This window comes from Phoxinus phoxinus (assembly GCF_949152265.1).
Source record: "Phoxinus phoxinus genome assembly, chromosome: 18".
Taxonomy (NCBI): Eukaryota; Metazoa; Chordata; class Actinopteri; order Cypriniformes; family Leuciscidae; genus Phoxinus; species Phoxinus phoxinus.
The window spans coordinates 10,841,126-10,864,704 of NC_136893.1; the positions used below are offsets into that span (position 1 = coordinate 10,841,126).

Here is a 23,579-nt window from a genome sequence, read left to right on the forward strand (position 1 = left end):
GCTCCAGAGAGGGCTGTGTGTGTATGTGGTGGTGTGTATATAAAGGCACTACTTGTTTCAGTATGAAAACACTGATGTGGAGTCTGTGAAGTCTTTACTCTAGGCGTTTTAGGCTAGTAAGCTAGTGGGTTTCCTTACAAAAATAAAATACTGTATTGTGAGGGTGTCATGGTACTGATTGATTACCATATTCATGTAACATGCCAATGCTTCTTTTTTGTGAGGTATGGGAACAGGATCATGGATATTTGCAGAAGATCCTTAAAGGGTTTCGGCTGCTATAAGGCTGTCATAGCCTTTACTCCTTGTCTCTTTGCAGGTGTAGACTTCAAAAGATCAGATCTTCTCATAAAAGTCCTACTGGCCTACAAGAAGGCAAATAAAATTAGCATATTCTTTCATGTGTGAGCACCTTGCATTTAGTTTTGGTAACTATCAAGAAAAGTAGAGAAAGAAAATCCCCTACTAAACAGAATTGAGAGTGCAGATCATTATGTGGCATTGCTAATTTTACACGTTTGCTCAGAAAAGACATGTGAACAGGACATTTGGGTAAAATATGAAGAGGATGTGGTCAGAGCTCAGCGTTAGAAATGAGAGAATGATGTTTACTGCGACTATTTTCAAACAGCTTTGTTTTTTTTTTGTAGTACAGGGCCAGTTTGCAGAGAAACACATCTCAGTCTTGCTGCATAAGAAGAGCCGACTGCTAATTTGTTCAGGTGGCGTTATTTCCTAGTTGAATACTCACTTTTTTTTAATCTACGCTCACCCCCAGAGTGTTTTGGAGGATCTTGAAATCTGAGGGGTTCGCTAATTAGACACCCAGTACAAATGATCTTTCACGAGTTCAGTAACTTTGTTGAGGTAATTACACAGTAACATTATTCTTGGATAATTTCCAGAAAAACACAGCGTTGTGAGCATGTGCATACCCCCCCTTGCTCTCTTAGATCATCGCCGATTTTTATCATAGAAACTGCAAAGCTGAAGGTTTAATGACTCTCTCCTCACGTGGTCGTTATTTAAATGTCCCTTGTTAACGTCAGACAGTTAAATGAGAGAGAAAAAGAAAGTGAGAGCTTTGTAGAGGGCTGATGTAGGCCACAGTCATTTACGGACAGGCGGGGAGGTTAATATCAGTACAACGTTCTTCTCACATATAAAGACCACAGATTTGGATGGATTGGAGGTAGAGGAACTAGGCTAGTTTTAGGTGCAAAGACAGGCAGTAATTAGTCAACTGAGTGTTACACGCAGTAAAAGAATGAAAATAAGGCTGGTATGAGCAACCGAATTTATTAGGATGTGATGCGCCTAAAGCAGACACATCACAATGAGTCACTAGTTCACCTCCATAACCAACACAACGAGTCAAAGCACATGCGTCAGGAAAGTTAGAGTGACACATCCGATAAACTTGTGTTTGTGTGTGGGCGTTTGTGTTTGTGACCCAGAGGAGTGTCTCTCTCTCTTCTCTTTTCACATGGTTAAACGCCCTCTGAACTGAAGGCCAAGGGCAGGGTGGGCACTAGCTGTCACTTTTCCTCAGCGGGCCTGGTGTCTTAAACAACATTCACCCGACCTCGCAATCACTGCTGATGCACTCATCGCTCCATCTTTGTGCCTTGAACTCCTAGCTGTTTTTTAATAAAATACCACTTACTGGCTACCAAAAGCCCGGCTTTCTCTGTATAGCCTGAGGACAAATTAATATTTCAATCATTTGGGGATTGGAGTAAAAGCCAGGTCGCATTCCCGTCAGCGTCCCTCCCGCCTCCTTCCTCCTTTCCACATCGTCTGCATACCTATTTTGAAAATCCGATTGAGAGGTCACGCTATTTGAACCAATCTGATTGGCTGTCACCTCTAATCTGACGGACAAGCAGATGTTCCTTTTGGGCATGCTCCTTCGTCCATCGCCGAGCCAACAAGGACACACTGCGACGGCAGGGAGGGGCGGTCAGTCTGAATCTGCCACTTTCCCTCAGCATTAGCATGCCTCTTAATGACCAGTTAAGAGGCAGGCCCGCAAATGAGTTGTGACAAGCGCTGCTGAAAACGGAGTCTTTTTCCCTCATTCCTGCTGCCTCTCAATCAACATTTAAACGCCTTGACGGCCTGACATAATTCCGCAATAATTATCACTCCTGGTCTTCTCCTTGGCCGGGACAGAAGTCAGATTGGATCTCATCAGGGCGGAATAATGCTGACCAACAATAACTTTGTTTTTCTCCTTCTCTCTCCTCAGGGATGGGGCAGCAGACTCAAGCAGGCCGGTTTAATCCGGTCGAGGTGAAGCAGGAGCCGGCGGATTGCGCTCTGACGGCCCCCCAAGACTCTGTCCAGGAGCACAGCCTGGACCTGAGCAAGAAAGACCACAGGTATCCCATCATCCTCCCCCTCTCGGCTCGCGCCCAGGCCCGCCCAGCCCCGCCCCCCCGTGATTTATCTCTCAAATAATGCCGTATTGTGTTAATTAGTGTGAGTGCTCTTGTTAAAACCCCCTTCACAAGGTGGGTCTGTGGAGTGATCAAGGAGGACGAGATTTACACGCTCCCTCCTTCTCCCACCACGAGGCCTCCTTTGAGGAAATCCATCATATGAATGCAAAAATTCTCCCATAATACCCTCTTTTCATAATGCACGTCAAGTATGAGGCATGACATGTTTGCACATTCATTTAGATGAAAGCGTGTTCACATAAACCCTAATTTCCAGCCTCCTTCCCTTTTTTTCTTCATTGTATATTCGCAATCTCGGATAAATTATAATATTTACTGTTCTCATGCAAATCCTGCCTAAACACTGTTCATTTTGCATGTTCTAGCGCTGAATCAAACGGACACCCTGCGCCGGGAAATACATCTCTTTTATCCTCACTTATGAATAAGGTAAGATTCATCCATCAAACGCTTTTCATCCCAAGACAAATTAGCAGGATGCAGAGGGGGCTGTTTGTTTTTTAATGTTTCACCGCTAATAGGATGAGTTTGTATCATTTAAATTTTCCAGCCATTTTTCATACAGTGTAATTTCAGTCCGCCGCTCGCAAATTAATATAATGAAGCAGGAGCCGGTTGCCACGGCAGATATATAGAGATGTTTGTTTTTTGATGAGCTGTTTTGAACTCTCCGTGCATTTTTTTTCTCTGGCTTTCTTCTTTTTCTCCTCCATCTGCTCTATCTTTATTTATGGACTTTGTAAATTATTTGATTAAAAAGTCAGCGCCGAGAAAAAAGAGCAAATGTCACCCTCATTTTTTAAAAAGACGAAATGGTGGCGAACAGATATTTAAATGTTGTATGTTTTTGTGGGGATTAAAATGGACATCGTTTTAATCATACATCTTCTATGACTAGTATAAATGGTGTGCATGTACCATTACCTTGATGATTTAAATAGAAAACTCGCTCTAGTTCTCCTGACGGCTTAGCTCAGCTCTCTCTCTCTCTTTCTCTTTCTCTTTCTCTTCCTGTCTCTCGCTCTGGTTCATATACAAGACCGAATTGAAACACATCTGAAGCCTCAAACATAGAGTGCACAGAAACCGTTGTGTGTTTGTCCTCGAGGAGAACTAGTGTTACTGTGATGAAGCATGCCTAAGCATGTGTTTATCTCTGTAGATGAATCCTGGCTTCTTCAGTGCTTTGGATCTGAAGTCAGAGCTGGAGGGAGCTCAGGCGGCAGACGGCTCAGACGCAGCTCAGTATCTCAGTAGGGTAATGAAGAGGTCGTGCCCAGAGAAACACACTGAGCTGTGGAGGACCTACCTGCGCAGGTGCCTGAAATCATCTTGTGTCCCTATAGAGTCGTTTACAGCTTCAGCTTCACTTCTCAATGTTTCATCCTCACTACTTTTCTTTTAGACTTGTTAAACTCTTTCACACTAGCTGTGAGTTAAATTTATGTGGCTTTCTTTTTTTTCTTTCTTAAGTGAACTAAAGCTAAACCGTGAAAAAAAATGGTGAACTGTAATACTCCTGAAGTATACACTTTCCTTTATACATGTATATAAATTGTAACCTTAAATCATGGACATGTTATTTATGTCAGTGACTATCAACACGTGTGCCCAAATAGATCTTCCGTTACAGAGAACACAGTCGTTTTTTGGCTCCACATCCTCTGTGTTTTGTTGAAGCTGGTGTCTGGTTTTTGTCACCATCTGTCTTTATGATGTACCCTTTTGCTTGTCAGTGCCATCCACAGTGTTTGTTCCCAGGTTGTTATGTGGAAAGAGAAGATTTATCCAGAGCATGTGATGTTATGTACAGTATTTAGTTACAAAGCCCTAGCAAAAGGCCCCAGCCAGAGACACGCTGCTTTTGGCTCAGGCGTAGTTCACCTAAAGAACCACCTTACTCAAAGTCAAATCCTCATGAGCTAAACCGAGAATACAAGAGTGTTGTTGAGTAACTGACCTGAATTTACGAGCAATTTGACTCTTTTCCTCCTTTTAAAGTTTCCCCATTTTCTCACATGTTTGTACAGGTATGACACTGATGATTTCTGTGAAGGCCAGTGTGATTTCCTGCACAAGATCCATTTTCATTGCCTGGTGGAGGATTGTGGGGCGCTTTTCAGCACATTGGACGGTGCCATCAAACACGCCAAGTGAGGAGCGCTCTGGTTCTGGAGCATTACAATCAAACATAATGAAGTTAAATCAAAGTTTTTAAATGTTAGAGTTCACGCCGACACACAAGTGCACATACACACAAAATTTACATGATTATGATCTAGAAATGTTAATTTGCTGCTATGTTTGGCGGGTCTATTAGAGCTCATTTAATGGGTGGTGCACCTCTCTATCATTAGCTTCCACTTCAGAGCCAACCTGAAGGTTAAATCGGAGCCCCCTTTCAACGAGAGCAAGGAATCCAACGATAGCACCCCTAATCAGATGGCTGCCCCCATTTCCATGGCCAAGACGCCTCCCATGGAGGTGCCCAGCCTGGCTCTGTCAGGGGGTTACAGCTCATCCCCCTCTCTCCACGCCTGGAAGCAGCTGGCCGGATCGATCCCCCAGCTTCCCGCTTCCATGCCCAGTATGCCAGCCACTTCCCCTCTGGCCACCACATCGCTGGAGAACGCCAAGCCTCAGGTCAAGCCTGGCTTCCTGCAGTTTCAGGACAAGTGAGTAGACACTGCCATTTTTGTGAATTCATAATACCGTGGTGGTGTGATTTGAATGGGCTGCCTGTATTTCCATGTCTTCTGTGCAGTTTTAAATATCTGACAGACGTTTCGTCACGCTTATCTCCCACAGTGATCCTTGCCTGGCCACCGACTGCAAATACTCGAATAAGTTCCACTTCCACTGTCTGTTTGGAAATTGCAAATATGTGTGTAAGACATCCGGGAAGGCTGAATCACATTGCCTGGACCACATTAACCCCAACAACAACCTGGTGAATGTGCGAGACCAGTTTTCCTACTATTCTCTGCAGTGTCTTTGTCCTAATCAGGTGAGCGTGACTTCCGAAGGCAATATTCTATCAAACATTCTTTATTGTGTATTTTTTTTAGTGGCATACACACTTTCAAAGGTTTGAGATTTCTCTTATGCTCTTGTGTCTCTTATGCTCACCAAGGCTGCATTTATTTGACAGTTTTCAGTGTCACATGATCCTTCAGAATTCATTCTAATATGCTCAAGTAACATTTCTTATTATTATAAATTTTGAAACCGTAATTTTTTTTTCAGGATTCTTTGATGAATGGAAAGTTCAAAGGAACAGCATTCATTTGAAATATAATTTTTTTGTAACTTTAAAAATCTCTTTACTTTCACTTTTGTTCAATTACTGTAAATGCATCCTTGGTGAATAAAAGTATTAGTTATTGCACATACTTAATGTTACTTAAAATACTAATCACTAATCCTACGTATTAAATTTTGCCCCATAATATACGACTTTCTCAAATAACTCAAACAATAAAACTATAAATCCCTTGCATTTATGTGTAGAACACCCTTGCAATGCATAGCAACATGCTAAAGACACTTATTTGCATACACAAGCACCATGCTTTTTCCTTTATAGTTTTTCAGAAAATTTACAAATTACATTTAAAACTCAGAAGACAAAGACTTAGGTACATATTTATTTCTCCACAACAAACAAACAAAAAAACGAAAACCACCGTGGAGCCCCCAAAGCTGTATAAAATAAACAAGTTTTGCTTTTCATCAAAAATTCCATCATTAATAGAAAAAAGCCCTCCCCTTACTGCAACTTGCATTTGGAGCAAAACCTGTTTAAATGAATTCATTTATGCGTCCCATCCCCACTTCTCGGAGCTCCCCCTCCTCTCCAGAGTAGAGTGGGTTCTGTTTATGTGCTCCTGGGGGAACTGCCTCTCTGGAAACAGATGGTCGTGCAGAAACAGGTTACATTGCAGAGGACACACACATGCACGCACACGCAGACTAATGAATTGATAAAAGAGCTGTTTTAGAAATAGATGAATCGCCAAATGAACTAATTGGTGTGTTGTTATTGGGGTCAGCGGCTACAACATGAACCTAAACTTCAGATTTTCGCTGGTCAGTGAAGGCTGGTCCTGTCACATGCTCTAAGAAAGAAAGAGAAAAAGGATTTAATGAGCAGACGTAACCTACTTCTTCCCTTTGGTACCCTGAGTAATGAGTAACTAACTGACGAATGATCAGACCTCATTTTGGTTCAAAAGATGGTGTAGTAATGCTTGTAAATGAATGTAATATCTAATAATTGGGTTGTGAATTAACTGTAGAAAACCAAACCATGGAGACATAGACAGCTGCACAAGATGTTCTCGCTCTGAGTTTTGTTTATTTGCTGTTCTCTGCAGCACTGTGAGTTTCGCATGAGGGGCCATTATCATTGTCTGAGACCTGGCTGTTACTTCGTCACTAACATCACCACCAAACTGCCCTGGCACGTCAAGAAGCACGAGAAAGCCGAAAGACGTGCCGCTAACGGGTTCAAATACTTCACCAAAAGAGAAGAATGTGGCAGACTTGGTAAGAACCAACTTTTCATGTATTAAAAGAAGCCACATATCACAGAGCTCATTCTGTCATTATTTACTCAACCTCATGTAGTTCATAATCTGTATGCTGGTTTGGAAAGACATAAATGTGAAACAATAATGACCATATTTTAATTTTCGAGGTAATTTGGTCCTTTGGAAATCTGATTTTCTTGATTCAGTGTGGTTTGCCAAATCGTACATGTTCCAGCCTCCCACACTCTTTATTGTTTCGATCACTGTTCACATTAGTTACTCGTGTTTCCAAACACTCTGTTCATTCGTTCATCTCCCACGTTATTTTCAAGCAGTGACTGCAAGCTCACTGTTTGTAATACAACTGGAAGGATCAGAGATGGTGTGAAATCAGAGATGATGTAACTGTAATTTCATATCGATGCCATCACCTGCTATAAAAACACTTTTTCCATTGGCTCTGGCTACAGGAAAAGTGTTGTTCTCCTTGTTGAATTGGTAATTGCCACGCTGTTTGCAGGACAACTAACAGTACAGGGCGTAAAACGGCTGCGCTTCACACATATTCACTGAATTTTGAGTATGTTTCTCAGAAGCTATCTCATTAGTATGTGTGCATTGATATTTTGTCAAGTGAATGGTTTACATTGACAACAGAGTCGGCGCGCTAGCAGTCGTTTGCATTTTGCAGAACAAACACGTTTGGTGGAAATAAAGATGGTCTCATCTCATTGTAAAACTGGGGACGTTTTATTTATATTACAGAAAACGGCCGAGAAAAATGGTGTCTGCCTTTTTGTCATACATTAATACTTCAGTATTTATAGTAGGCAATCAAACAGAGGTTGTTTTCTTGGGTATATTTAACCTGTCAGGAATGAGCAATTACATATGTTTGTTAATTACTGTGCCTGTCGAGCTCAGTCTGTTTGTGTTGCTCTTTTTCAAGCCTCGATCATCATCACAAGCAGGCAGATTAAAAGTTTGTATTTTATTTTCTCTACTCCCCTGCCCTTAAAGGGAGAGTCGACCAAAAAATGGACACCCTCATTTCGACTAAAACCCCTCGGATTTTCTTCGTCGGAGGAGACGTTAGGTAGAATATCCAAGCTGCTCTTTTCCATGCAGTGAATGGGGTCTGTGCTGTTGAGAAATCAAATGACAACCAAAGTGTCTGTATAACATAGTCTGTAATGCATGTCTTTTGAAACCAAATAAGAGCTTCAAGTCATTTTAATTGTATGAGAGCAAATTATTTTTGTTCTGACAGAAGGTTCATTTTTGGTTTAACTATCCCTTTAAGTCGAGATAAGAACATTTATTGAAGAGTGGAAAGTATCACAAGTGTCCACAGAGTATAAGATCTCTCCTGTTACGTTGTTAGTGGTATAAACCAGGGACATATGACAAAAGCAAGCCATAGAGTCATAAAGAATTGATGGTTCAGCTGGACTGGGAAAATGGTATCCATGGCAGCTACATTAAACAGAACACCGGCGATGAGGTTACCAGGGTCTGGTGGCACAAGAGCCCTGATATTTCAACATGTGCTCATATTTACTCAACTCTGTCGTTTTAAAGTATATCACCCTTGTGTACAAAAGCAGTCTGACAACAGGCGGCTTGTTGCATGACGCCACGGGTGCCATGGTAACGGACAAGCCAGCACCTGCCCTGAATGCTACTCTTTCAATTATTTCAGCACGCATTATTCACAATAAAATTATTACGAGCACCCTACAATATTTGATTAGTGCGCAGAGTCTTTAAATTTGAAAACATATAGCAATTAAAATCTGTAGGGCCCTTTGTGTAGAAAATAAATAAATAATAAAAAGCAAAGGGACAGGCGTGAGGGGGAGGAAACACACCAGCAACAGATAGGTCATGAAAAATGAATTTAATATGGAAATAATTGTGTGTTTACTTTGGTTTGCAGGGTTGTGCATTATTGCTTCTCCAAATGCAGAATGTATTTATGTAAATTCCAAATTGAATAAAAGATGTCATTGTAATAAAAGAGCACCACAGGTCTAATCTTCAAAAGGTTCGACTTTCCCAGTGTGACACTGGACTCATCTGCTCTGTCTCTCTGCATTATGCAGGCGCGGGACGGAAGCACAATGTCCTCATTACCTCGTTGAGAATCCATGATATATGTTGTCCCTGAAACCCGGGCGCGATGAAGACGGTCTTTGCTCAAGTTAATTTTGTCGCTCGTCTCTTGCAGGGTGCAAATACAACCAAGTTAACAGCCACTTCCATTGTATCCGTGAGGGCTGTCAGTTCTCCTTCCTGCTCAAGCACCAGATGACCTCCCATGCCCGCAAACACATGAGGAGGATGCTGGGTAAAAATTTCGACAGAGTTCCTTCCCAGGTACGAAGAAATTTGCGACACTTTTTGAAGCACAATTATAATATAAAGCTTTTACTCTCAACATTGTATATCATTTTTATATAATAATTCAGTCATCCCCTTTTGGGAATCATTTTTTTTATATTCAATGTTAATTGATGTTTGCAAGCCATTTAAGTGATTCAAATATTTTATCCATTGGACATTTGTAGGTCTCTCGTGCCCACCGTCATGAAGAGATGCAGCACATGGCCGGTCTAGCTTCGTCTGGCATGGTAGGCAGCCACCCTAATATGACCCCCAACTTCTCCAGCATGATGGACGACAACGATGACTACATGGACTACACCGGCGGAGGAAGCCCACTGGGCCTCTCCTCAGAGTCCTCCAATCAGGACCGCAGTTGCACCAGCACCCCCGTCGGCAACGATAGTTCGCCAGCAGGTGAGTCGACCTCAGCAGCAAAACTATTTCATTGCAATAAACATTTTCAACCTCGCATGTTTGACAATAAATGAGAGAGATTAAATGAAACCACAGGCTCAGTGTGGCCAGTGGAGCAAATTTTTAAAGATTTATTTGGTCAATCAGTCAATCAAATTTCATTGTGTTCCTTGTGACGGCCTTTTGTCCTTCTTTGAAAAGAGAAACATTAAAACCTGCACCACGTCTCACTGAATTCTCTGTAGCTGACTCATAAAGCGACGTATGTTCCATCAGAGCCACCAAATGTTTCCAACTGTAATGATATTTATTAAATTATAAAGCACTAAATTTGTCATATAGTATTCCACACATAACTCACATTAATGCCATCCCTGTGGCGACTACATAACAGAGGCATCCCAGACTTTTCTCATCTCTACTGTCATTGAAATCAGCCACACACAGAGGCGGCACAAGTTGTTCATTTTCTCTAGGCTTAAAGGTGCTTAAAGTGATTTTTTTGTGGAATATGACACAGAAAATGTACAGATATTAATATAATGGGTGTCCAGGGAACAACAATAAACAGCAAAAATAATCTGGATTTAAATAATGTTTAAGCAATCAGAAAACTTGTGGAGGGTGGTGTTTTGGAGAGAACTTATGGGGTTGAAGGGGGGCAATTCACAGGCAAAAGTTAGCAAACTGGCTAACAATGCTATCAGCACCTTTAAATCTGGGCCTTTGCTCTTTGAATCTGAGCTTTCCTTTGTTGAATTGATTTTTATGGGTTCACTGTTTGATTTCAAATGTTATCTTCCATTCTCATCACTGTTGCTTTCGTCTGTTGTCTGACTTTGGTTACCATTTGGCTTTCATTATTTCATTACTTGATCTCTTTCCCTTTTTACCTCCCCACCCTTGTGTCTTGTACCTTCCTGTCTCTCTGTTACCATCCTTCCTTGGCACCGTGTCTCTGTAGGACCAGGCTGTCAGGTCCCTGCCTCTGCCACCACTACCTCTGCTGACTCTCCTCCTTCTCAATCTGCACCTCCTCCTCCTCCACCACCTCCTCTTCCACCTCCTCATCAGCCTGCACTCCAGAGTCAGCCTCCATCTCTCTCCTCGGCTCTTCTCCGGCCACCACTCCCCTCACTCCCATATCTCCTCTCCCCATCCTGTCTATCATACTCTCTGCTCAGCGCCTCTCTCGGAGCCACTAGGAGTGTTGTCATGCCAACCAACACACCAGCTTTCAGCCCCATCATTCCTACTTCGTCTTCGGTTAAAAATGACGTCCCTATAGTGCAGGACGCTGCAGGTACCTATCTCGTCTCCACCCGAACACTGCAGCTCTAGAGTTACAGTAGTTTGTACTATGGGTAGCAGTTACAAAGCCATTAAAAGCATTAGCTGGTTACAACTCTTTAGCTTTTTACACATGCTGTGCAGTTCATACAAGTCATGGTGGTAGTGGCTTTAGACTTGTGTAGTACATTGCACACCTGCCATTAGGTCCACTGTCTAAAATGCTGTCCATTAGTAGCCTGCTGTAAAGGGCTGGTTTAATCATGCCAGGCTTTAATAGAGTCATGTGATTCCTGCTGGCCAGGACAGGTAACACATCATTAGCACTGACCTCGGGCTTATGGGAGGGTATCCTGCTCTCCCATAAAGCCAGATGTACGGAAGCACCTCTGAACTCTCCCAATGCCTAGACGTGACAATCACGTTAAAATGTCACCAGTACATTATACAAATGGGACTGTCTCTGTTTGATTATGGCATGGAATCACATTATGTAGTATATTGCTGTAGGTAGCTTTGATAGGGCATGTGGCTACTCCTGTTTGCAGAATTGCTTTGCTGCTTGTCGTTCTGATTGAAGTCTAACTTGTATACACCTTTTTTGCAATCAGGTAACACCATCTCTATCCCCACGGCAACTGGCGCCAAGAAACGCTTCTGGATCATCGAGGACATGTCACCCTTCGGCAAGCGGCGCAAGACCGCTTCGTCTCGCAAGATGCTGGATGAAGGCATGATGCTGGAAGGGTTCCGCCGCTACGACCTCTATGAGGACTGCAAAGACACGGCCTGTCAGTTCTCCCTGAAGGTCACCCACTATCACTGCACACGGGAGAACTGCGGCTACAAGTTCTGCGGCCGCACCCACATGTACAAGCACGCCCAGCACCATGACCGCGTGGACAACCTGGTCCTGGATGACTTCAAGCGCTTCAAGTCTTCGTTATGCTGTAATTTCCCCGATTGCCAGTTCTCTGGCAACAGCACCCACTTCCACTGTCTGCGCTGCGGCTTCCGCTGTACGGACAGCACCAAGGTGACGGCGCACCGCAAGCACCACGGCAAGCAGGATGTGATCAGCGCCGCCGGATTCTGTCAGTTCAGCTCCAGCGTAGACTGCGAGGTGGCCGACTGCAAGTACAAGCTCAAGTGTTCGCACTTCCACTGCACTTACCCAGAGTGCAAGCACACGGTGGTGGGCATGTCCCAGATGGATTCTCACAAGCGCAAGCATGAGAAGCAAGAAAGGGGGGAGCTGCCTTCGGTCTCCCCCAACCAGGATGGCAACCATCACCATCACCACCACCACCATCACCACTCTGGCCTAGCTGTGCCCCCAATGCCCATGAATCTGCACCCAACCTCACCCGGCACACAGGGGCTGACCCACAACAATATGGCCATGTACCTCACTTCGGCAGGGGCCACGGGTGACTATGAGCTTCCGGGCTCAACGCTCAACCTTGACAGCTCTCTGAACCTGGGGACGGACACCAACAACTCCTTGTTCTTCCTGAAAAACGCTGCTGGGTTGGGCCTCAGCGACTCCATGGACCTGAGCAAAAAGATGCACCGGGAGCAACTCTCCCTGGCCACCAGTTCTGGCCCTGCTGCCTCAATGGGCCTGAGCAACCCTCAGGACGACACCACAGGCACATCCGGCGATCCCGAAGATGACCTATCACCCGAGGAAGAGCCGTTAGCCGAGGAGGAGGATGATGATGACGACGACGACGATGAAGAGGAGGAAGTAGAGGAGGACATGAATACAGACTCGTATGAAGATTCAATGCCAGAGCCAGAAGTAGACAAAGACAATGGAGAGAGTTTCGATGCTTCCATGAACCACATAGAGACTTCCCAACTGGATAAAGAGGAGCCGGAGGCTGAGCCCTAATCTATGCTGTAGAAGGAGAACTATGAATTCCCTGAACAAACGCAAGTTTGAGTGGCCTCATTTATCATGCTTAGAGACGCTGCAGATGACAAGAAAACAACCAACTACAAGAAAAGTGAAGGCCCAAAATGATTTATTATGATGTTTACAAGATGACCAACATTATTAATTTAATTATGCATTAAAAAATGAACAGAGAAATAGACAGACGAGGCCCTCTTTTACACATGGGTGGCTATGTAAACCTTTTCCTACACATCAGTCTTTTGTGTGTGTGTGTGTGTGCGTGTGTGTGTGTGTGCATGTTTGACTTTAATTTATTCAATTTCATTTGTTACTTTTTGTGTGTGGAAAAAATAAGGAAAAAACAATCTCTCTATATATGACTATCTATATAAAGTAGATGTGTGTGGATGTTAATGTACATTTTAATCGCAGTCACTGGATTGCAGGACCCTCGTACCAACCTGAAAGCAACGCAAAGCAGGAAATCTTTTATAAAGAATGTTGCTCAAATATTTGATTCAGAAAATACCCTGTGTCATTATTATTATGAATATTATTATTGTGCAGGGGCCTGCATCAGTGCTTTGAGTTCTATGCTTCTCCGTTGATCAGATGATTTTTTTTATTATTATTATTTACAATTATCACAGTTCTCACTTAAACCTGCTGTCATGGTCAGTGGTGTCATAGGCTCCATTCCATGTGGACATTCGCCTGCAACTTCAGGACAAAAAAACAACAACAAAAACAATGACCAGTGACTGCAAAGCTTCAGGCCATAAAGCATTGATCTCAGTGAATGCTAGCTCTCACTTGATTTCTGTTCCTTCTCCTTTTCTCAATGAGGACCCATTTGGCATTGCATATTCATAGTGCACTTTTGTATAGATGAGAGCAGATACTCAAGCCTCTATTTAAGACGTTTTGTTATCTTTTACATAATTGCATTAATATGGCTTTTTGTTTGTTTGTTTTTGCATTATTCTCTAATTGCACAGGCATGACCAGGTGATGTGGGGGTGTCTCACTGTAAATGGGTCTGTTTCGACGGCGAGAGTTATCGCCCCCTGTGTTTCGGAGAGTTTGTAATGTGATGATGGTGCTACTGCCCAGTATGAATGGGAGGAGATTACAGCTATGTCTTTGTTTTGCTCCACAAATAGATGTCCTAAAGTGTCCATCAAACACAGATCGTCTCTGAATGTAGGGAAACGTTTGTAGGTGTTATTTTTCTTTCCTTTTCCCTCCACAGTTTCTGTAGCATGAAGAAGAAAAAAACAAAACAAAAAAACAATAGTTGCAACAAAGTGAGGATGGAGACTGGCTTTTTGAAGCTTCTTTTTTCCAGAAGCAACATGTATCTATTTCTAAAAGAAGAGGACACATGGAGAGAGACTTTCTTTTCTAGAGGACTGAATGGAGGACAGGCATCACAAAGGCACCATGATGAATGCTAGCGCCAGTAGCGCTGCTCGAAAAGTGTGTGATTTTATGAATTGTACAGACAGAAAACAATGTTTCAAGCTTTTGTTTTCTATTTACAACAGCTGTGGTTTCACTCCAATAATAAGAAGTTATTTAATATTTATGTGACTTTGCAATGAGAAAATTCTAGGGTGTTTTATGCACTTTTTAGGTTCATTTTTACCTTTTGAAATGATGGCATATATCTTTTGACAGGGAATTTGCTTTACAACGTTGTTTAGTTCACTTTGCTTTGATGCACAAATAGTCTTCAGTGTGACGAAGAACTGTTGATCTGTGTTTTATTTAAGAAAAAAAGAGAAAAAAATGTTTTTTCTTCGCTTCCAAGATTGGATGGTTTCAATATGAAACAGGCATGCTAGAACCTGGCTTGCTTAACGAGTAACACTAATGATGACTGTAATTTAAATGAATTCTATACAGAGGAAATTATTGCAGTGCTTCGCTCCAAATTACAACAACAAAAAAAGACAAAAATGATTTTTGTTTACTTGGCCTCCATTGAAGATAAAGAAAGAAAAGCAAGGCGAGGAAATTAATTATTTCCTAAATGTGGCTTTGAACGAACTATCAGAATATAGGCAACTAAATGTGTCGATGGTTATCTTTGAAATATTGTTTCAGGAGGGAAAAAAAGGTTGTATAGTATTTTCTTCTGTAAAAACTATATATGAACAAAATGCTCTTTGATTAAAAGCTTCCTTTAAAAAGAAAACAAGGAGAAATAAAGAATAAAAAGTTCAAAACTGAACTAACACCAGAATAGTTTGCTTGAATGTGTGTGTGAGAGACCGTATGGAAGCGTGTGTGTGAGGTTTTATTGTTATTACCATGGTTTCCCCATAGTGCTAGAGGAATTAGTGGTAATTAAATCTATATGAGTCACATTATTGTAGCACTGAACAGTGGAGTGTATTTCTACCTTATACGCAAGGAAGTCATCATTTTCAAAGCTGTATGTCATGTGCGATCACAATAACGATGATATCTGCATAATTTAATACCATCCACAACTCTTTGTTTGCTATTGTTTTGGTGTTTGTTTTATTTAATTGAACTTCTGTATTTTGCATATGGCATGCCCCTTTCACAGGCCGTTTGTTCTCTGGTCTCGAGTGCAAAGGCGCAGGACTCACACTGAAGCAGCTGTTTGCCTGGGAGATACTGTGCACTTGAATACATTTTATGTGTGTAAAATAGCAGGATTTGTAAAGAGTCGAAATAAAGAAATTCTAATTATTATAACAAGCAAATGTTCCACACAGTGTTTCTCGAAATCATGGCTTTCTCTCCCAAAATGCAGTGTGGTAGTCTTAGGTAGCACTGCTGTGCTGTAGGGAAATGGTTTAACGAGACTGCGGTTAATAAGCAGCTCCCGCTGAGACTCACACCGTTAAAGGGCACCAGGCCCCGGGTCTGTGTACGACACCGAGGACGTCCAGCGGCGCTGCATATACACTGAGGATGCCAGTATTTTAACATCTCTGAACTGAGCATTTCATACAACTGAGTTTACAACAATAGAGCAACAAAATTCCGACATAGTCACGGAGCCAGGGGACAAATGCTCTCTGGTGCATTTTGGGAAAGTTTCTAGCACTCCACTACGGTTTTGGATTGTTGTTGTTGTTGTTGTTTTCATTGTGCAGGCTGCTCGTCGCTCTGACCAGCAGAAACCATCCAGTCCCACTCGCTACAGCTGTTCTCTTGCCTCACCCTCCTCTTCCTTCTGATGTGTCTTTAAATAAAAACGTGTAAAGCCACCACCATCTGTCTGCCAGCTGGCATCCTGCATATAATCTTGAAGAAAGAAAAAAAAAAACTATGGAAATTATATTACACAAAAACCAGACGGAAACAACCTCCAAACTTGCGCAGGCTGCTGTTGAAACAACAGATCACCTTATTGTCTAAATAATAAAGGAGAAATAAAATCAGAATCATTTCTAATTTTGCTGTATAAATTATACATTGCATCCAATTATGTAAATTATGTATTGTAGCAAACATAATTCCGAAAAGTATTTGCCATACACTTAAGCCATAATTAAAACAAATAGGCCTACATACACACACATTTTTTTTTTACAAAAGATAAGAAGAACATATTTTTTTTTCTAAATGATAAAAAAGTTTAACAAAAAAATGTTTTGTTACACTTTATTTTGAGGTGTCCTTTATGCAGTGTAATTATAGGCTACATTTAGGTACTGAGTAATATTAATGAACAACATGTACTTAGAAGGTTAAGTTTAGAAATTGGGTTTGGTTTAGAGTTAGTTGCATGAAATGATGCATCATTTACTGCTATTACTACAGTATTACTATATAACAAGGACACTAAAATAAGGTGTGCCATACAGTACATGTATTGTAAATAATAATACAAAATATATAAAATAATAGTTATATTGTGAAAAAAAGTTTTATATTACAAAACAGATGGGGTTAAGTAGATATGTTTAGATGGTTAATTCTGAGAGAACGTCTAGCATTATTAATTTGTACTTGATTTATATTTGTTCTGTAATGAAATTCATAAATTTGAGGTTTTATAAAATTGTATAGGTTTTATTTACCTGACATATTTCCACATGAAACATCTCATCTATATTTGGTCATTTCCATCATAATGAGCCATGTGTGCGCACTGCGCAGTCATACTGGATGCTGGATCTGACTCGTACTGAGGGTTGATGTTGTGTGAGACCCAGCAGCATCAGCACACCAGGAACAATGCGGCCCAGACACACGCCACAGGTGTTTTGTACTTATGTCACAGCAGCGCTAGACACAACTTATTATGCACAAGAATGACGCATAACGCTTCAAGCAATTGAGTTTACGGGAAAAGCAGTGCGTATATTTCGTTTATTTTTGCATTGTTTAATTGCATTACACCCACAAACAAATGATACCAACTGTGTATTTATGACCATTCAGAAGTATACAGTTGTTTGCTTACAAATCACATTTCATATGCTTGTCATAAACCTTGAAAGAATCATTTCATTTGAGCATATAATTGCAGCATTGTTCTGTTTTTAGTTTGCGTCTGTAAATCTCATCCATTTCCTCATAACCTTTGGCATTCACATTCATTTTGCCATTTCCATTCGTGCATGGCTTTATTTAAAGAGACCTTTGGTCAGAGTAAAGAAAGGAAAAAAAAAGGATTCATAAGGAAGCTGCTGTGCCTCTGGTAGCAGCTGTTGCTTGTGTGAAAAAATTAAGTTCAGGGACCCCAAAGGAAAAAGAGAATTAGACACACATTCAGCCAATTTAACTTTAACAAGACCTTATTGGCGGTAATGTCACAGGCCCGCTATGTACAAATGCTATTCTCTGTATGCATGTCTACTGAAATGAGGAGAAATGCTCAATTATGTTCTGGATCAGGGGAGATTTCAGCATAAATATGACTCTAAACGTGTGTAGTCAAAAATCAATTTTTGGCAAATCAGAGTTACACAAAAGCAAAACCAAGGCTCAGAATGATTTAATATCCTCTTATCTGAACATTACACTAAAGGCACACCTGTCGAAATCAAGCAAGTTTTTGCTTGAAGCTGCGCAGCTGCAGGTAAACAAGTGAAGAATTTCAATCTCAGATACACACTTGCAGAAACTCACTGTGCCAAATTCCAAAAGTCACAATCTTTTAATAACAATTTGGTGCATGTGATAACAAGTCCTCTCTCTCTGGTTATAAAGACTTTTCCTATGGGTAATTGAAACTTTACCAAGCGTGATTTAAAATAATCTTTTAAACTCAAACATCATCACAAAAATCTAAAAGTAGCAAATTGTAATACAAAGGTACCCCTTGTTATGGGTATTTACACAAATATGTTTTAAATATTATATATATATATACTGTAAAAAAAATTAACAACAGTCTGTTAACATTGGCTCAATGAGAAATAATATGTCAGACTAATTGAAAAATTTAGATGAGACCAGTGACTAGAAAATTTTGACTTGGGGATGTAATTTTTTTTTTACAGTGTGTATATATATATATATATATATATATATATATATATATAGGCTATATAAAATGTATAAAGGCCCAGTAAGAATCTGCAGAAACTGAATTTTGTCACACTTTAGATTAGGGAACAATTCTCACTAACTATGACTTTTGCCTCAATAAACTCCTGATTACTGCTTATTAACAAGTATTTGTTAAGTTTAGGTATATTGGTACTAAGGGATATAAATATGGTCATGCAGAATAATGCATTAATATCTGATTTGTAAGTAGGCCTACTAACAATAGCTAATATCCTAATTGTATTTAGGCCTATAAATATGTCTTAATATAGGTCTTACTTTACATCGTATGGGGGGGGGGGGGGGGGGTTGGTTGGGGTAAAGCAAGGACACTTAAAAATAAAGTGTTACCCATATCACATATTTGTTGAATACATCACAAGTGCACTCACAAAAATGTATTATCCCTATTCCATGTCTGTTATATCGTTGGGCATGGGCACTAATCTCATGAGGTTAAGTCTCTTCTCGGGCCTCATTACCGTGCGTTTTCAAATCAGCGATCATCAGGACTGAAAATATGTAGAAATGATGGAATAAAAGCGGTTTAGCAGACTTTGGCGTTCGGGCTGGGAGCTGTAACATTACAAGCAGTTTTCTTCAAGGCTCAGCAGCCGTCTCTGGAGCACTGGGAGATGTTTCAGCTCTTTACGACTCCTTCCAGAAAGAGAGTACTGGGAGCAACAAGGCATTACTCTCTCGCACACATGCGCGCGCGCGCACACGCCAGCAAGGGCCATTTACTTACCAACTAAGGAGATCCTTAAGTGCTAAGCTGTAAATTTGGTTAATTTAGCACGATTCCACAGAGAATTGGATGGTTTTCTTGCGGGGAAAACCCAGCAGGCTTGCTGAGAATGAGCGGAGATGGTTGATGTGGTCCTTAGCGCCTTGATGACGGCAGGAACACGCGGCTGACAGCGCGCGCCGGAGCTATAAAACAGAGCCGCCTTGGCAGCAGCAGCCCTACACGCTGGGGCACAATGCATGGCAATATGAAAATTGCTCAAACTTAATCCAATTAGCTTGTATTGAAGAAAGATGAAAATGTTCAATACTTAGAGAAAATGGTGTATACAGATGGAGACGTGGTCCTGTGAAATCACACGTCTAGGCAATCAACTCTGAAAAGTATCACGCAAATGCAAGCGATAAATCGCGATATTTCACATTGTCACAGTGTGTGCACTGCCTGTGATTAGAAGCACCTGCACGTTCATATATTAAGGATACAAACCAGACCATTTTCAAATTGAACCTTATTGAATGAAAGAAGAGAGGGAGGGAGAAATAAAAGCCAGCTACCAATTTCGTCCATTTAACTGACTCTTAAATCAGACTTGATTGAGAGGGAACAAAGAGAAGTAGAAAAGCTGCTCTTTTGACGAACAGCACAATAAATGATGACTTTGAGCTCTGCAGCTCTGCTCAGTCTCTAAAGCCACCAGCTACGTGTGTTTGCATGATGACCATAAGGACATGACAGAATCTCCCAATGCATTCTTGTGAACTGGGTCAAGGTAAATAAGAGCTTTTAAAATGCCTTGTTTGGTGCAGCAGCTGCGGCCTTTATGAAAAGAAAAGTGAAAACAGGTGGGATGAGGCTTGTGCTAATCTGTCACATTATGGTGGTTGATAACACACTGGTCTCCTCACTCCACACACTTAAAATACTGTCATACATCAGCAATGTGATATTTGCAGAATGGAAGAGGTGAAGATTGGGAAGATGTTGCAGACACTAATAATAGATAGTGCTTGAAGTGGAAAAAAAAGTTGGTAGCCTATATATTTAAACATAATTAAATGTCAACGCATTAATTTAATTTGACATAAAAAAATGACCATACTAAGGAAAAAAGTGGCAAATTTCATCACAAAAATCTATATCAACAGCTGTAATTTATCATATTGTGTGTGGAGGGAAAAAGTTATTAAAAGACATTGAAAGAGTTAGTTCACCCAAAAATGAAAATTCTGTCATTAATTTCTCACCCTCATGTCTTTCCAAAACCCAAAAGACTTTCGTTCATCTTCAGAACACAAATGAAGATATTTTTTATGAAATCTGAGAGCTTTCTGTCCCTCTCAGCAATGCAACTTAAACTTTGCCTCTTCAAAAATTCATAAAGAGAAAGTAATCCATATGAACGGAGCGGTTTAGTCCAAATTTTCAGAAGAGACTTGATCGCTTATATTATGAATGGACTTAATTTAGCCTTTTATTCACATATAAACATTGATCATAGAAAATAAACAGAAGCTCAACCGAACCTGCTTGACACGCAAGAATGAACCTCATGGATCTTGCAGAAGATCAAACGTGCTGTGTATCACGAGAATGAACGTCATTGGTTCTTGCAGAAGATCAAACGTGCTGTGTATCACGAGAATGAACGTCATTGGTTCTTGCAGAAGATCAAACGTGCTGTGTATCACGAGAATGAACGTCATTGGTTCTTGCGGAAGATCAAACGTGCTGCTTAACACGAGAATGAACGTCATTGGTTCTTGCAGAAGATCAAACGTGCTGCGTAACACGAGAATGAACGTCGTTGGTTCTTGCTGAAGATCAAACGTGCTGCGTAACACGAGAATGAACATCATTGGTTCTTGCTGAAGATCAAACGTGCTGCGTAACACGAGAATGAACATCATTGGTTCTTGCGGAAGATCAAACGTGCTGCGTAACACGAGAATGAACGTCATTGGTTCTTGCGGAAGATCAAATGTGCTGCGTAACACGAGAATGAACGTCATTGGTTCTTGCAGAAGATCAAACGTGCTGCGTAACACGAGAATGAACATCATTGGTTCTTGCAGAAGATCAAACGTGCTGCGTAACACGAGAATGAACATCATTGGTTCTTGCGGAAGATCAAATGTGCTGCGTAACACGAGAATGAACATCATTGGTTCTTGCGGAAGATCAAACGTGCTGCGTAACACGAGAATGAACATCATTGGTTCTTGCGGAAGATCAAACGTGCTGCGTAACACGAGAATGAACGTCATTGGTTCTTGCTGAAGATCAAACGTGCTGCGTAACATGAGAATGAACGTCATTGGTTCTTGCGGAAGATCAAACGTGCTGCGTAACACGAGAATGAACATCATTGGTTCTTGCGGAAGATCAAACGTGCTGCGTAACACGAGAATGAACGTCATTGGTTCTTGCTGAAGATCAAACGTGCTGCGTAACACGAGAATGAACGTCATTGGTTCTTGTGGAAGATCAAACGTGCTGCTTAACACGAGAATGAACGTCATTGGTTCTTGCTGAAGATCAAACGTGCTGCGTAACACGAGAATGAACGTCATTGGTTCTCGCACGTCAAGCGAACATGCTTGAGCTTCCGTTGTTGATGAATGTTCATATGTGAATAAAAGCCTTCATTTGTATTCTGAAGATTCATTTTCATGTATTCTGAATTAAATTATTATGGGTTTGTAACGACATGGGGAAATAATGAAAGAATTTTTATTAATGGGTGAACTATGCCTTTGTGATATTGTGATATTACATATTGTGAATGTAAAGCGATATGTTAGCTTTAACTATACTTTTGACACATTCTCTTGTAATACTATATCCCCTAAACTACACTTAACTTCAGTGAAGTGTAATATTTAGTGAAGTGTGTCATTCAGAAGGACCCTTTATATCTGAATGGATGGTTTTGGCCAGATTAAAATATGCACTAAATTTAATTCGGGTGGTAAAAACATTGGCTTGAGAGACTAACAGTCTGTATGTTGACACTAAACTGCTGAGCTATGCCACACTATCACAGCCAATCAGAAGATATTTAATGTTTAATGTTCATTGTGTGATTGCAGGATTTTGAACTAAAGAGGTTATGTGGGCGGAGCTACAAAGATGACATGGCAGAAATGGAAACCGAACGGCGTTGCATCTGGTTAGAACACAGCGTGATACATATTGCTACTGCGTCTTGATCCAAACAAAGTATAAGAGAAACTCCACATTTGAGGGCCATGAAAGTTATATGAAACCGCATTTCTGATCTTAATATTGGGTCTCTTAATGGCTTTATTGTTTCTAACAACATTTTAGCACTGTTTCAAAGCACACAGCATTTTATGCAAGCAGCACATTTCTAAACAGTCTTTAATAAACACGTTAATGACAGAGCAACCCTCCAGCTGTACAAGAGACTTAGTTATTTCTCCAGGCATCAGACATCTTACTTATTCCACAGTCATTAAGAGCTGTGCTTCAGGATATAGCAGAGCTGGTGTAATTACACAGGTACTGTGATGAGGAAGTTAGCAGTGGTATTCATCGTCTTAATTAAGGCATAAACTCTCTGCTCTCAGCTAAAAGCAGCTCTGTTGGTTTAGGCAGCGCACAGGCTTCGTAGCATGTCAGTGTCATCCAGCACATCCTTTCAGGGTTGTAGTGTGCATTTGCATGTGGAAAGTAACCACAGAGAAAGACTGCGATAAGGAAACACGACCATATGGAGAGTCAGCACCAGGCCGACCTTCGCTTTCACTTCCTCCTCAGAGCCTGCGGCGTCTTTCAGGTGCCGCGCATGCAAGGGTCTATGCGATTTGTCTAATTTGCAAGCTTCGGCGAGGGCCGCACCTGTTGCCCCGTCACCGCCTGCAGTCCCGAGCCCTCAACGAGCCGACAAGCACCCCCAGATAATCCATTCTACCCACTATAACACGGATGCTCTGCCTGGTCCGTGCAGGACAAGGGCATTTTTCTCCGGTGGAGCACTCATATCCGCCATGCCGCTGATGGCTCATTACAGGCCAATTCATAAATATTGTCTCCAGTATTACCACTTCCAGGGCCCTCTCAGCTCCCCGGAGATTTATTCTTCTCCTTTACGCCATGCTATTGTTTTCCTCCCGCTTTCTGTTTTTCATACCCCACCCTCCGTTCTTCCATACCTCTCAAGGTTTGAAGCACCCGAGCCACATCTCTTGCCGCATGAAGACGACGGCGGCGGGTATATTTGTTCCATTTAGAGTTGAAACAGGGCCAGAGGAACATCAAGTGACAGCAGCCAC

General features: G+C 41.4%; 1 protein-coding gene across 5 annotated transcripts in view; it reads left to right on the forward strand.

Moving 5' to 3' along the window:
* casz1 (castor zinc finger 1) overlaps positions 1 to 14,566 on the forward strand; it is a 202,258-nt gene extending 187,692 nt beyond the window's left edge. For 4 of the 5 annotated variants that reach the window (XM_079587716.1, XM_079587717.1, XM_079587715.1 and 1 more), the window contains 11 exons: positions 2,252 to 2,384; positions 2,831 to 2,894; positions 3,628 to 3,782; positions 4,496 to 4,618; positions 4,823 to 5,140; positions 5,274 to 5,472; positions 6,842 to 7,013; positions 9,228 to 9,376; positions 9,568 to 9,799; positions 10,764 to 11,102; positions 11,701 to 14,566. In XM_079587716.1, the coding sequence (XP_079443842.1) occupies positions 2,252 to 2,384; positions 2,831 to 2,894; positions 3,628 to 3,782; positions 4,496 to 4,618; positions 4,823 to 5,140; positions 5,274 to 5,472; positions 6,842 to 7,013; positions 9,228 to 9,376; positions 9,568 to 9,799; positions 10,764 to 11,102; positions 11,701 to 12,986 (3,170 nt within the window). In that variant the 3' untranslated portion in view covers positions 12,987 to 14,566. The remainder of the gene's footprint in view (positions 1 to 2,251; positions 2,385 to 2,830; positions 2,895 to 3,627; positions 3,783 to 4,495; positions 4,619 to 4,822; positions 5,141 to 5,273; positions 5,473 to 6,841; positions 7,014 to 9,227; positions 9,377 to 9,567; positions 9,800 to 10,763; positions 11,103 to 11,700) is intronic. The other variant, XM_079587718.1, reaches the window with a different exon arrangement.
* The last annotated feature ends 9,013 nt before the right edge of the window (positions 14,567 to 23,579 follow it).